The 13,241-nt window shown below is 40.5% G+C and overlaps 1 protein-coding gene across 10 annotated transcripts in view; it reads right to left on the bottom strand.

Moving 5' to 3' along the window:
- Positions 1 to 13,241, bottom strand: part of PRUNE2 (prune homolog 2 with BCH domain) — a 145,726-nt gene that overhangs the window by 24,990 nt on the left and 107,495 nt on the right. For 9 of the 10 annotated variants that reach the window (XR_014516916.1, XR_014516917.1, XM_083464725.1 and 6 more), the window contains exons 10-11: positions 1,605 to 1,684; positions 587 to 808 (exon numbers count right to left, since the gene is read on the bottom strand). Coding sequence is in view for 8 of the 10 variants with exons in the window: in XM_083464725.1 (XP_083320851.1) it covers positions 587 to 808; positions 1,605 to 1,684 (302 nt within the window). In the remaining 2 variants the exon portion in view is untranslated. The remainder of the gene's footprint in view (positions 1 to 586; positions 809 to 1,604; positions 1,685 to 13,241) is intronic. The other variant, XM_083464720.1, reaches the window with a different exon arrangement.

Consider the following 13,241-nt stretch of genomic DNA (forward strand, 5'->3'; position numbering starts at 1 on the left):
TTAACAGTGCAATCCTATACATGTCTACTCAGAAGTAAAGTCCACTGTTTTCATTGAGGCTTACTCCCATTTAAATGTGTGTAGGATAACAGACTACATTTGCTCATGAGTAAAAACAATATATCAAAAGGAAATAAATCTTACTTTCTTTATGGCATGTGTGCTATAACTAGATCATCTTAGAAGATACATTTCTTTCTATGTGATGAGCTAGGAGTGCCCCTTCTAAAGATAGTAGTTGCCGCCTGCCATTTTTAAAGTGCTAAAATTAAAAAGAATATTTTTAGCTAAGAAGTCTGCTGCCCACTTAACCGGAGGCTCGTTTTTAGTCTTTCAAAATCAATTAATGTAATTGAATGACCGATGGAACGCTGCAATCTTAATATCTGACTTGAAATCATTACTATAGTGAAAGCAGTGTATTCTACTACAGCTTTATACATGATATTCAGAATCTGTCTTCGTTTCTGAACACATAGCTGAGTTAACAGCTGAAGCCCTAGAGTGAGAATCACTTTCCCACTGCTAAGCCTTCCTAAAAATAATATAGAAAATGCACATTTCATCACTTTGCATGCTACTTTACCTTCCCAGTTTAATTCATTTCCATGCCCAGCATATTCAAAAGAATCTGCTTCATCTGGTGTGTCCAGGTCATCTACATTGATGTCAGTTTCATCCGGAGTGTCTAGGTTATCATCAGAAAGGACAGATCCTTCACTTTGGTCCAAAGAGAGATTGATATTCGGAGCTGTAAGTTTTATCCTTCTGGGGTTGGAACCATTGATATCTAGAGAATTGGGAGGTTCTGAATAAGTGTGAAGATAAAATAATCTCTGTTTTAGATAAAAACTATTATGTTGAATAACATTTAAATAATTCTGCCTCAGCCAACCATATGGAACTATAATATTTCCATCAAAATTTTGGAAAAAAAAATTACCATATAATAAAAATGTACCTAAAGAAATTACATTCACACATCCAAGGATTTAAATTTATATCAAAGGACGAAAGGGGGGGGGAATAGAGGAGATGGTACTACAGCAAAGACGTTGTGTTGTGATTAGCATAGATAAATAGCTAGATGGGCCTTTCAGGACTGATCTAGTACGTCTCTGTCATTTTCTGGAGCCCTGCAAGTCTTATCTGGAATCCTGGGCTACTGCTGTCTAGACCTACCCTACACATCTGTGCTGTGTGGAGTAAATGGGTTGAGGAATGGGCCCTAGTATGTCAAAGTCTTCTTTCCTAACCACCACATTTTAGGCAGCAATTTGAACTGCATTGTTTTGACTGCTATATGTTAATCTGGAGGGCAACTGTAGACAAATAAGCTGTAGACAAATTTAGCAAGAAAGTGCAGAGTAGCTAATTATCACATGAGCTCATGCCTGATGACACCAAAGCACAGGAGAGTGTGCTGCAAATTATAATCTTTTGTCAAGAGAACCATTGAATTAGCTAAATAAAGCAATGCTAACACATTTTTCTTCTAACACAGGAATGATCTCATGGCAGCACAGAAACATGCTTCTCACTGAATTAACAAAATGTTTAGGAAAAGGAGGAGGATCAAAAATATAATTAAAAGCTTGTCTTACCAGGTCTCATCTCCGTAGCACTGGAGTCTAGCATAGTCTCATTAGAAGGGATATCCATTCCAACATCCTCCGATATCAATCTGAACCACACACAGAAAAATAAACAAGCAAATATCTTAGGGTTTTGTATTAGAGCCATCATAGTGCACTAGGTGAAGAAACCCATTCTGCTTTCATTGGACAAAACAGAGAAATGTTAGGGATATGCAGCTTTCACTGAGTTTTAATCTGTGTTAGAGAATTAACGCTATGGGGGGGTATTTATTTATTTATGGTTAAATGTATATCCCACCCTTCCTCCCAAAGGAGTACAGGGAAGCAGACACACCAGTGATTAAAAATACAATTACAAATAAAATAAGAACATATTTCAAACATTTTAAAATGATTAAAACAGTTTGAAACAACTAAACCTGTTAAAACATTTAAAAACAATTAAACATGTCAAATAATCACATATTCTCAGGGCTAATAATTTCAAGACTGCAAATAACAGTATCTTTGAGCCATCAAATGCCTGGGTAAACTGGGTTGTTTTAAAATTCGTCCTAAAGGTAATAAGAATGATCAAGTTTGGAGTTTCAATGAGAATTATGCTGCCTCTCAGAATTAATATTTCAGTGTGAAAACTGGTTTGTCTCAAATGGGTCCTTTCATGATTCTTCAGACAATGAGAAAACAAAGAATCCTGTCCTGAAGTGCAGAATGTACACTTCACTTTGTACGACTGAGCAAGAAAACAAGTGGGAATCCCAGACTCCTGGCCACAGAGGAGAGAAAGAGACTTCTCTTCCCTTCACCCCAGCTCTTTTCTTTCTCAACTAGGTAACGCATGGCTTGAAGAAAGGAAGATATCTATTTCATCCTCAGATGTGCTAGTAATAAGGAAACCACTGACAAACCATACCAATAAAGATGATATCTGGATAATTATGCACTAATAATAGCAAAATGAAAATAAATAATGGTGTGATCATTATTGTGTTCTGACTGCATGACAGAATAAGGAGTAAATAAGAGAATTAATTATGAACTTTTTGGAAAGACATCGTCAAAAGTCCCATTTCCCATCCAGCTTACGGTTTGGAAACATAAACATTGTTCTTAAAACAAAACAAGAGATGAAGTTTAGAACAATTTGATATTTCCTTGTAAGTTACTTTCTCATGAAATTACCATGTACAGGAGACAACCATTTTGAACATCCAATTTGTTATGTAGTGTAGTTTCACCCTGGGCCAACAGGGGGATACTGTATATAGTTTTCACTCAGGTCTGTAGATAGTTTTCACTCAGGTCCGCGTCTGTTATTTTAGGCGGGAACTCTGGGCTGTTGTGGTTACAATGTTGACAGCCGGCTGCCTATAAATACAGGCCGGCTGAGCTGTTCGCAGTCAGTTCTATTCCAGCTTGCCATAATAAAGAGCTACTTGAAGAAATCGCTGTGCCGGCTGCTATGTCAACCCACGACTTAACACAATTGATGTGCAACACACGTCTCATTTTCAGCCTCAGAATGGGGCAAGGCAGGAGCGGAACGGGGGGGGGGGCAGGGGTGGAATGGGCTGACCCATGGCTGCTGGTGCACACAAGGACCCCGGGAATGCAACCCCTGCACAAACGGGGAGTTGCCAGTATTTCAGATCCTGCAGAAATGTGTGACTATTAATATTTTTTAAAGTGCTTGTAACAAAATGGTTTACAAGGTAGAAGGGCCAAAGCCTTTTGAAGGAGATGAATCCCTGTTCTTCTAAGTACCGGTATGTGTGATCAATCCTATAACCCCTTAGTTTCAGTGAACTCAATTGGACTTGATTTTGAGTAAATGTTTTTCGATGACACTGCAAGTATCCAGAGCTCTGGACTGATAAAGTAGGCTTACAAACTTACTCAAACAAAAACCAGAGTATTTTTCAAATATAAATTGTAGCCATTTTTCATCAAATAAAGTACTGGGTTGTTTTTGTTTGTGTGTTTTCCACAGAACCATCTAGCAGCTTTAACTTTTACATTTTCCATGCTCCTCTGGATTCTTTTAAGGAGATTTCCATTTTATTACCCATGTTGTCTTGTTATTCAAAGCTTTCTTCTGGTTTTGAGTTCCCTTCTAACTATAGAAGATGATTGATAACGTGAGCACAAAATAATGTTTAAAAACACCATGAAGGAGAAAAGGGTATCTGCCCTAAGAAGAAGATTATGACACCAGGGCTTGTAATGTTAATCATCCTGAAGTTAGGGCAATTGCAATCAATGGTAATGAATAACCAAAGTCCATTTATTTCATTGCAGAACTATGAAATACAACCCTAGAATTTTTAAGTGTAAAGATGACTAAAGATGACTGTACTTGAGGTTTATATAATTATGATCTCCCCAAAAGAGTAAACAGAAAGAAATTACAACAAAACTCAAAGTGATCTTAAAATAAAGGTTCCTACATCAAGTATTATGGTATTAGGGAGCACATCTACATTTAGGCAGCCCTAACAGAGCTCTTTCTGTTCACTGCCTAATTGGGGGGGGGGGGGAGAGAAACTAACAGCATATGCATATATTTTAACCAACGTAAGTGAGTAATGCCAGAGGCAATGTTTAACAGAGACCATGTTGTTACTGCTTCTGAAGTATGCCTGGCTCTATTTTTTCAAGCTTCCAGGATCCTTATGGACAAGACTCATGATGATTTTGACCTACCTATCGTGCCTTAAACTTGACTATCTATGTACCATAGATTTCATCATAACTTCTAAAGCCAAGCAAAACTAGCTGCTTGATAATGTTGCTCAAGTGCCAAGTAAAAATGGTCGTTCCTCTTCCCTGGAATCCCTTTCCTACTGAGATTACCAAAAGTTGGTTTTAAAATAAAAATGTGTATACACTTAATGACCCCAAGCCAAATCTAACCTAGAAGTTCTAAATAGCAATCTATCAATTAGAAATTCCTCCTCCGACACCAAACTACCCTCTAATAGTTGAGTTAATGCCATTCCATTTGCTACAGTGCTTTGAACTATTAGATGGGCTATACTTCAAAATAGCTGAAAACTATTTTGGGACTGCATTTGTAGCTTGTTGCCCTGAAATGGAAACCAGCAGCTGCATACCCTCCAACTGTCCCAATTTTCCAGGGACAGCCCTGGAATTATGAAAGCCATACTGGCTGCTGATTTGATCCTGTAATGTTCCTATTTCCGCTGCCAGTGCTGAGCTCAGGGAGGATGTTGGGGCCCTTGTCCCAAGTGATGGTGGGTTTTCTCAGGGCGGTGGAGGGGGGGGGGTGCTGGGTCCCATTGGTGTAGCGGTGGAGGCGGAACTTGCCCTGATAGAAAATGCTCTGCGAGGAGAAGGGGCAAAATGGGCGGTGGAGGAGGGTCAGTTGGGGGAAGAGTGAGAAATGTCCCTATTTTCATCTTTGTTAAAGGGTATGCAGCTGGTTTTATTACCTAAAAAGAATGGGACAATGACAGGGATCAGGCAGCATTTAGGTGTTTGCATACAAGAGACCTTTCACCTGTCACACTTAGGTTAATCGTGTTCAGTTTCCACTTGGCCACATTGTCAGCTCTCAGCTATTCTGTCCATGGGTGCTGAGATACAACCACACTTTGACTCTCTAAATCGTCCTGAGAAATACTCTGGCAGCCTTGAAGGTAAGAATAACATTCTACAAATCCTAAAGAGAGTGACATACAACTACAATCTCTAATACTGTGTCTGGTGTAAGATCTCACATAGATTTCTTACAGTGCAACACTATACATAGCTGTTCAGAAGTAAGTCCCACTTGGGAATTGCTGCCTTGATTTTGTTGTTGTTGTTGTCTTTCTAGGCACATTTACTTGGGAGTAATCTTAATGGAACACAGTGCAGCTTATTTCTGAGAAAGCATGCATAGGGTTGTTCTGTCATTCTCTTTGGTAGGGCCATATTTATCCCTGTACCCAGAAAGCTCCAATGGAATGACTTTAGGAATAAACTAGACAATTTCCCCCCATTAAAAAACCACCCATGCAAAATCTTCTGCTCTTCTAATTGTATCATAGGTTTACTGTTACCAACATTTAGTAGAAGTATTTCCGTATGTTGCATATTTACAGTATTAACAAAGAGGTGGGTCATCTTGGTAGTATACTTTGCTATAAAGAACTAATAAGAAACCCCATTAATGTATGAGTGTGAGACACACCTGGGAATAAGCCCAAGTTATCTCAATGGGATTTACTTTTGAGTAGGCATGCATAGGATCACAGTGGTAGCTGATCACCTTATCACAGACTTTCAGAAATACTTTTGCAGAGTCAATCAGGAATATGCTATATAGACAACCCCAAACAGCTGCAACAGCAATGACAAGATGTGGAAATAGAGCAACTAAAGAAAAAAGAACATCTCTGACAGCAATAGGCCACGAACAAGAAACAGAAATAGGAAAATATTCATTTACAATTAGAAGCCATGCATGTTAATATTTATCAGTCCAAGCTGCTATAATGTGCATGGAAGATTTCAAAAGCTTCCCTGGCTCCTGCTTAAGACAGTTTATGAACAATCTTTCTTCTTGAACCAAGGAACTTCTATATATTTCATCTTAAAAGGTACATGTGACAGAAACATATATATATGTCCAAAATCTTCTAGAGACAGCATGATTGGTACTGAGTTAGTTGAGAAAGGAATGTTCCCAGTCGTCCACTGAAGCAGAACATGGGTCAGGGTTACCTGCTTTGCAACCTGACACAAAAATACCCAGGGAAACACTTCACAGACAATTTCTGTGAGCAATTTTGTAGAGAAAACAAAATCAGTTCCTGGCACTGGGAAAGATTCCTGCCTGAAACTCTGGAGCCACAACCACGCTGTGAGCCAGATCTGCCAGTGGTCTCTATAGGCAGTTCCCTGTGTTTCCCTGTGACTCCATTTACTTCAATAAGCAGTTGAAAGTTAAAAAACAAACAAATATTTGCAACTGAAATGTACTCCTATGGAAACGTAGTTCCTACTCCAGAGTCTGGGCAATGCTGGGTAGAAAGCAACTAAGTCATCTTCCTCCCACACATAATTCTTAGTTCAAAATGTTGGGTGCTGCTATGTGGGAGGGGCAGTTGTGTTGCTCAAGGACATAACCAGCATTGTGGGAAAGTTCCTCCACTGCTATACAGACAACACATACAATTTTTTTAAAAAAGAAAAAAAAAATATGCCTTTTCGTCTGAGGAAGAAGCCATTACTTTTACTTACAGTTGTAAGTAAAAAGTAGAGACAGGTGACTTGAGAAAGCTGATTAATTGTACAGCCTCCAAGGAGTTAAATTTCTCTAGACACATTCTGCAGCATTCGATAAGCTCACCTTGGCCTTCTTGCAGCTTAATTAGCAAAGCATAATTAAGATAACCGATGTAGAAAAGGCCTTGTATTTAATTAAAAATATAAAATTAAAAAGGTATTTAATTTGCAGCACAGCAATCTGTTTGTACATCCACAGTGAGATGCCTAGATAGCCCTCTTTCTCTGCAGCAACATGTTTTAATTATCCATAATATGTGCAGTACAAAATGGTGTATAAATATTGACAAATAATTTTCACAACCACAGCTGAAGGAGAGAATTGCATGATTAATCATTGTGGTTATTTCTGTTTTACTGATGATCTAGAAGCATCTATTAGAGGTCAGAAAGGAAGTTTCTGCCATGATGATGTCAGAATTCAGTGCTTCCACTAATCAGAAATACCACTTGGCAATTTATAGCTGATGGCTGACTATCAGCATATTTAGTATTTCAGGAAAACATTTCACTGCAATTTCAAGCGGGGGGTGTGTGTTTCTTATAACACATGGGGCGGGACACTGCCCCACCAACCTCAGTCGGTTCCCAGACACCAGTCAAAGGAGCCCTGGCTGTGAGCTTCCTCCGCCTTAGTCTCTGCTTTGCCCTTGTAGAACTAATCAGGGAAGAGGACGGGGACAAACGAAGGATTGGTTGGCTCCACCAGCCACTGGGTTCTGCTCCACCTACTCTTGGTCTCCCTGCCTTCTTCCACTCTACCATTCCCAAAGGGCACCAGCCATCGCTGACACTGTGGCCAAAACATTTTGTATTCAGGGCACTTTTGCTTCCAGTACTGTATAAAGGAATGAATAGAATGATAGCAAAGAGCATCTCAGATGAACATGCAGCTGCCAACCACCCGGCAAGACTGAGCCTGAAGCAGCAAATGACAATCTTGAACATTTTCTATTTTATTCTGTACCACGTCAGGGCTAAAATAGTCTCAAATTAAGAAGTGACCATTTCCATCTCAGCCAGTTAAGATTTGACTCTTGTAGCAAATATTATCATTACTGTCAACTGAAATGTTTTACTTCTACTACTCCAAGTATGAAGTATTTTACTATCCTTGTCATCTTAATTTACCCAATACTGTAATACAGTAGATTTGCAATAGGTTTACCCAGTGCTTTTTTTCTTTAAAAATGTTTAGGAGTACTCTCATTTTGACTCAAGAAAATCATCATTCTATAGTTCAAATCAGAAAAAATAAATACAGTAAATGGACAAAAGTACAAAGATTCAGAAAATGTTTAGGGGTATGCGTACCCCTGCGCACCCCCAGAAAAAAGCACTGGGTCTACCATTCACAGGTATATATAGATGAGGAGCTAAGCTAAGGGTGTGTTCACATTACAGCCCTTAAGCACAGTGAATTGGTGTTAAGCTGGTTTTAGAAATAATACATCAAATAGCAGTATGTTATAACAAAGTACAGGACAGATAGGCATTTTGGAAAACATCATGTGAACACGTATTTTAAAAGCCAGCACTGGAAACACAGTGAGCGCATGGTAAATGGGAGTGTGAACACAGTCAGAGTGGAAAGACTGTGATGTTCCCAATGGATATGATGCATTCTGAAAAAGCAATGCCTACCCCAAAGAAATCTTAATAAATTCAGTTTGTTTACTCCCAGGTAAGTAGAGTTAGGATTTCAGCCTAGTTAGTCACACTTACAGTTTAGGCTATAAATAACAGAGTAGGCTGTTATCTATACAGTATCAACAGAATCCAGCACTTTTGATACTCATGCCACCCTATGATTGAGTTCTATCACACTGACAGCATGGGGGAAAAGAAGCTTGATTTTGCAGCATATTGATATCTGTGATGTGACATGTTAGCAATCATGTATTGCAGATGCCTCCTTGCTCTTTTTATATCTTTAAGTGTGAGATAAAAATTATGATCTTCCCCCCAACTTATTATTCTATACATTGCTAGCCCACCTCAGCAGTAACATGCAATTTTCTACTAATCTCTATCCTCCTACCCCTTTTCACATTTCCTTTTGTTCCCTTATAGTCACAATATTTCTCACTGCTGTTGGATTTTTGTTAAGGTGTTGTGGATTCCTTGTACAATGTTACCTTGCGTTTTGTACTGGAGCTGCCACTTCCATGCCTCTAGAGCTCATGTTGGTTTGGGAACATCCATACAAATAATAAGTGAATCATGGGGCTTGGGGCTTGGACCAATTATGTGGTTCTTTCCCTTACTTGTATCATTCATCCTTTGAGGTTGGGTGACAATGACATGGGAAGGAACCTATTGCCTAAGTTATATGGTTCTTCCTTACAGGTACCAGCAGAGTAGTATGAGATACAACCAGGCGGCAGCTGCTCCAATAACATATTTGTGTGTGGGGGTCCCCCTAAACCCTAGGAACGAATAAATGCTAGGATTTGGATTAATTGGGATATGGATTAAAACATAAACTGCAGAGCTGTGGCAGACAGAGAATTCCTGGGTGGCTTATGCAAACCAACCTGGCCCAGCTATGGCTATCAAGAGAACAATAGAGGGCCATTAACAATACAAGGGAACTTCCCTCTTGCCCCCAGGTGTGAACAGAGACTGGGGATTTGGAATGTGGCCAGGGTAACTGCTGGGGTGGTGGTGAGATCCATCTTGGAGAGGGAGGCAGTAGGATGCCTGTGCTACTGCTTCTTGAACTGACCATGCCATAAGGTCTGGACTCTGGCCATGCTGGCTGAAGGTGTAAATAGGTGAATAAACCATATTTCTTAAAGCACAACAGTCTCCACCGTGTCTTCTATTCTCCAAAGGGACACGGACCCTGTGCCTGAGACCCCATGAACCATTGCTACCGCTTGGCAGAGAGAGGGGCAGGCACCCGACTTTTGTAACACTGGTGTCAGAAGTGGGATCTGTGTTTCCTGGAGAGAAGGCCTAGGAGTGACGTGCGCCTGAAGTAAAAAATGGTGGGAGGAGAACCAACAACCCTAGAGCTGGAGAGAAAACCAGCAGAGACAGAAAAGGCAGTGGCACTTTGGCAGCAGTCCATGTTCCTGTGCAGGCAGCTGGTGCTGGAGGACAAGCAGTGGTGCAGTGAGATCAACCATCTGCGAAAGGAGTGTGTGTGGCACAGTCAAGGAAAGCAAGATGTGACTCCAGATGAGGTGAGGAAAGCAACAACATTCCTCGAGCAACTCCCCTGGTGGACCAACAGTGGCGTAAGCATGGGAACAAGCAGTTTCGTGAAATAGACCAACTGATAGACCATTGCAACGGGATTCTCTTTGGGGAGAAAAGTGTAACGCTGTGCAAGGGGAGTGCCCTGCTGGAAGATGAGAAGTTACAGGGGTCTGGAAGTGACCTGGAAGTCCAGCTGCCAGGCACCCAAGAGGAAGGGGTTGCCAGAGATGTCAAAATCGTGGATGGGCAGTTGAAGGGCTCGTACTGTGGGGAGTTGCAGTCTGTAGGTGAATGCAACGGAGAAAAGGATAAGCTGGCTGGAGTGGGAGAGCAGTCGGCTCCCGCTGAGCTGGAAGTTGTGCCTGAGGAAGTGGGAGAGGAACCCACGCCTGCGAGGAAGGCAGTGGATGCCGGTTTACCCATGGAAGAGGTGCCAGCTTCCTGTGTGCTCAGGGAGAAGCAGGTGGCTGATGGATCGGTGCCTTTGGGGGTCTTCCATTCTCCAAAGGGACACAGACCCTGTGTGTGTGTGCCTGGGACCCAGGGCTCTTGCCACCACCTGGCAGAGAGAGGGGCAGGCACCCAACTTTTGTGACAATATGAATTGCCCATAGTATTGCCTCCCTGCTCTGTCCTTTTTATCCAATGCTGATGCTTCAGAGGAAGGAAATAACATGTGAAACCACAGGGGACAGAACCCAATTCCTTTAGGCTCACTTAAGCACAAAACCTGTTGCCCAGTAAAATCTGTCTTTATAAGATCCTATCATTAAAAGCAAATGGTCCATCTTGCCCAGTAATATCAACCCTGACTGAGAGCAGCTTGCCAGCGTCCCAGGCAGAGGTCCCAGTCACATGAGCTAGGTTTATTTAGCTGGAACAAAGAATGTGCACTGACACTGAGCAATGCTCATTCTCTCATAAATGATATTCTTTCTTTGAGGGTTGAAAATAAAGTGAGGCTACAAAGGAAGGAAAAAAACCACACAAATAAATTGAAACTATGCTAGTTAAGAATTGGTGTAACACTTTCCTTTGATATGGTGAAACAGTGGCTATGAAAATAAACTTTTAAGTTGGTTCTAAGCCAACAATTTTGCCAGAAGGGGCATGTAAAGCTACTATACACGAGCAAAATTTTTAACAGAGGTGAGCCACAGAGGGCCTGAGATGCTGTGAGCTATTAGTAAGGTTATAACAGATAAGTTCATTACTGTCAAAAGAATGTTAGTATGACTAGATGAAATGGGTAGTACCAAATAGCGACTGTAGTTTACCCCTCAGAGAGCTACCACTCCCAGCACCGTCAATAAACTATAGCTCCCAGGTTACTTTGGGAAAGCCATGTACTTCAAACACATGACATGTATGCAGCCATAGAGGATGGCAGCAGTACCTGAGACACAACCAATCAGCTGCCGAGAAACTTACAGGAATTCCATCACTGGCAAATGGCAAAGTTATTCAGGGTCTGCTGAAATACATAAGCAAAAACATTTGGAGCGAGCCCCATATCTAATGTTAAATCATACCTCATATGCAATGTAAAGAATCTCAGTGGCAGTTTAAGAACACAATTACTAAAACTGGATTTTTACATAGTTAGGGCTCTGACTTGTAAGAATGCCCTGGTTGGAGAATCTCCTAAACTCTAAAAAGAGAAAACTTATACCTTAAGTGGTTTGTATTCCTAGCCTCAGCTTCTCAGTACTGGAAGAGTTTAGGCAGATTGTTAGATGGCCCAACAAACAAAACCAAACTTCTTTGTTCTGCAGACCAAGAAATTTCTGTGGCTGATGCTGCAACTCAAGAGCTACTCTGTATATCTGATGGATGGCATATCAACACTATGCAGAGGGATCAAATTAGTTCACAGAACCCAGCTAAAATATATAGCTTTGGAAAGGTCTTTTGAGATTTATATTTTCTCCCTGTTTATGCTTGTTTTCATATCCCTTTCCTTCCTCTCTGGTCTCTGCTGTATGTTGCTTTCTCATTCTTTGAAAAACACCATGTACATAATCATCACCTAAATAACTTAAAACCCCATGTTAAGTTTTTTCACATTTTAGGGTTGGGCAGGGGTAGGGTTATAATTCATTTCCTTGCTCTAATTCATGTGAATGCATGCAAATTTTAAATTGCCTAGTAAATCATTGTTGACTGAGGCAGGAAAGGTGAAGTGAATGCCTGATGCAATCAACAAAATTATTGTCAGGGAAGTTAAAATTCTTATTCATTTTCTACAAATCCATTTGTAATACCTATGCAAATGAGGAAACCATTGTTTGGATGGGTAAGCTGTACATACCATCCCACAGTAGGGCTTGAGTCACACATAAGAGCCCTGCATCTAGTCCAGCATTCTGTTCTGCAAGCATGACCTGTGCACCACAGCACTCTCCCCACCTAGATTCCCAGCACCAGGTATCCCTAGCTCAGTACAGAAGGAACTGCAGCATTATTTTGGTGTTAATTGCTGCTAAGACGTCTAGCAATACTTGACTGCTTTCCCCCCTAAGATGGTCAAAAAAGACACTGTGAAGGAAAATACAAAAACGTCCATTCTGAAAGCGTTGGAGAGAGTGTGCTTTTCAAAGGTAGCATCTTCCATCATTCATATTCTTCAATATTTCCAAAATAAATGCTAGGGAATAACAGAACAGCCAACCACTATTTTTCTTCTTAGAGGGAAATGGTGAGGAACAGTAGTCATTTAACCAGCACTGAAATAAAGTATGAAGATGGCAGAACTTTTGTTAACCTGTGAATAAACTGCCATTGTTTGAAAGGGAAACATGAATGCAACCTATCATCTATCACAGGGTAGCCTCAGTCCTATTTATTCCCCCGCATACTGTCATGACAATGACAACAGCATGGTCTCCAAAATATTTTATTTCAACAAATCTTTCACAGTTAGCTACGTATGTATCACCCTGCTTAAAAAATAAAATAATAAACAAAGGGTATATTTAAACAGGGACCTGATCCTGTTATGGTGACATTACTATGATGTGGAGGAGTTAATACTAAGCATTATCATATTCATATTTACTACTATGTTTTACTTTGTTCAGGAAAGTGTGAATAGGATTGCAGTATTAATCATATGAACAATATTTTATTAATGCTGTATGTCTG

The sequence above is a fragment of the Podarcis liolepis genome (genome assembly GCF_965112155.1).
Source record: "Podarcis liolepis genome assembly, chromosome: 11".
NCBI lineage: Eukaryota > Metazoa > Chordata > Lepidosauria > Squamata > Lacertidae > Podarcis > Podarcis liolepis.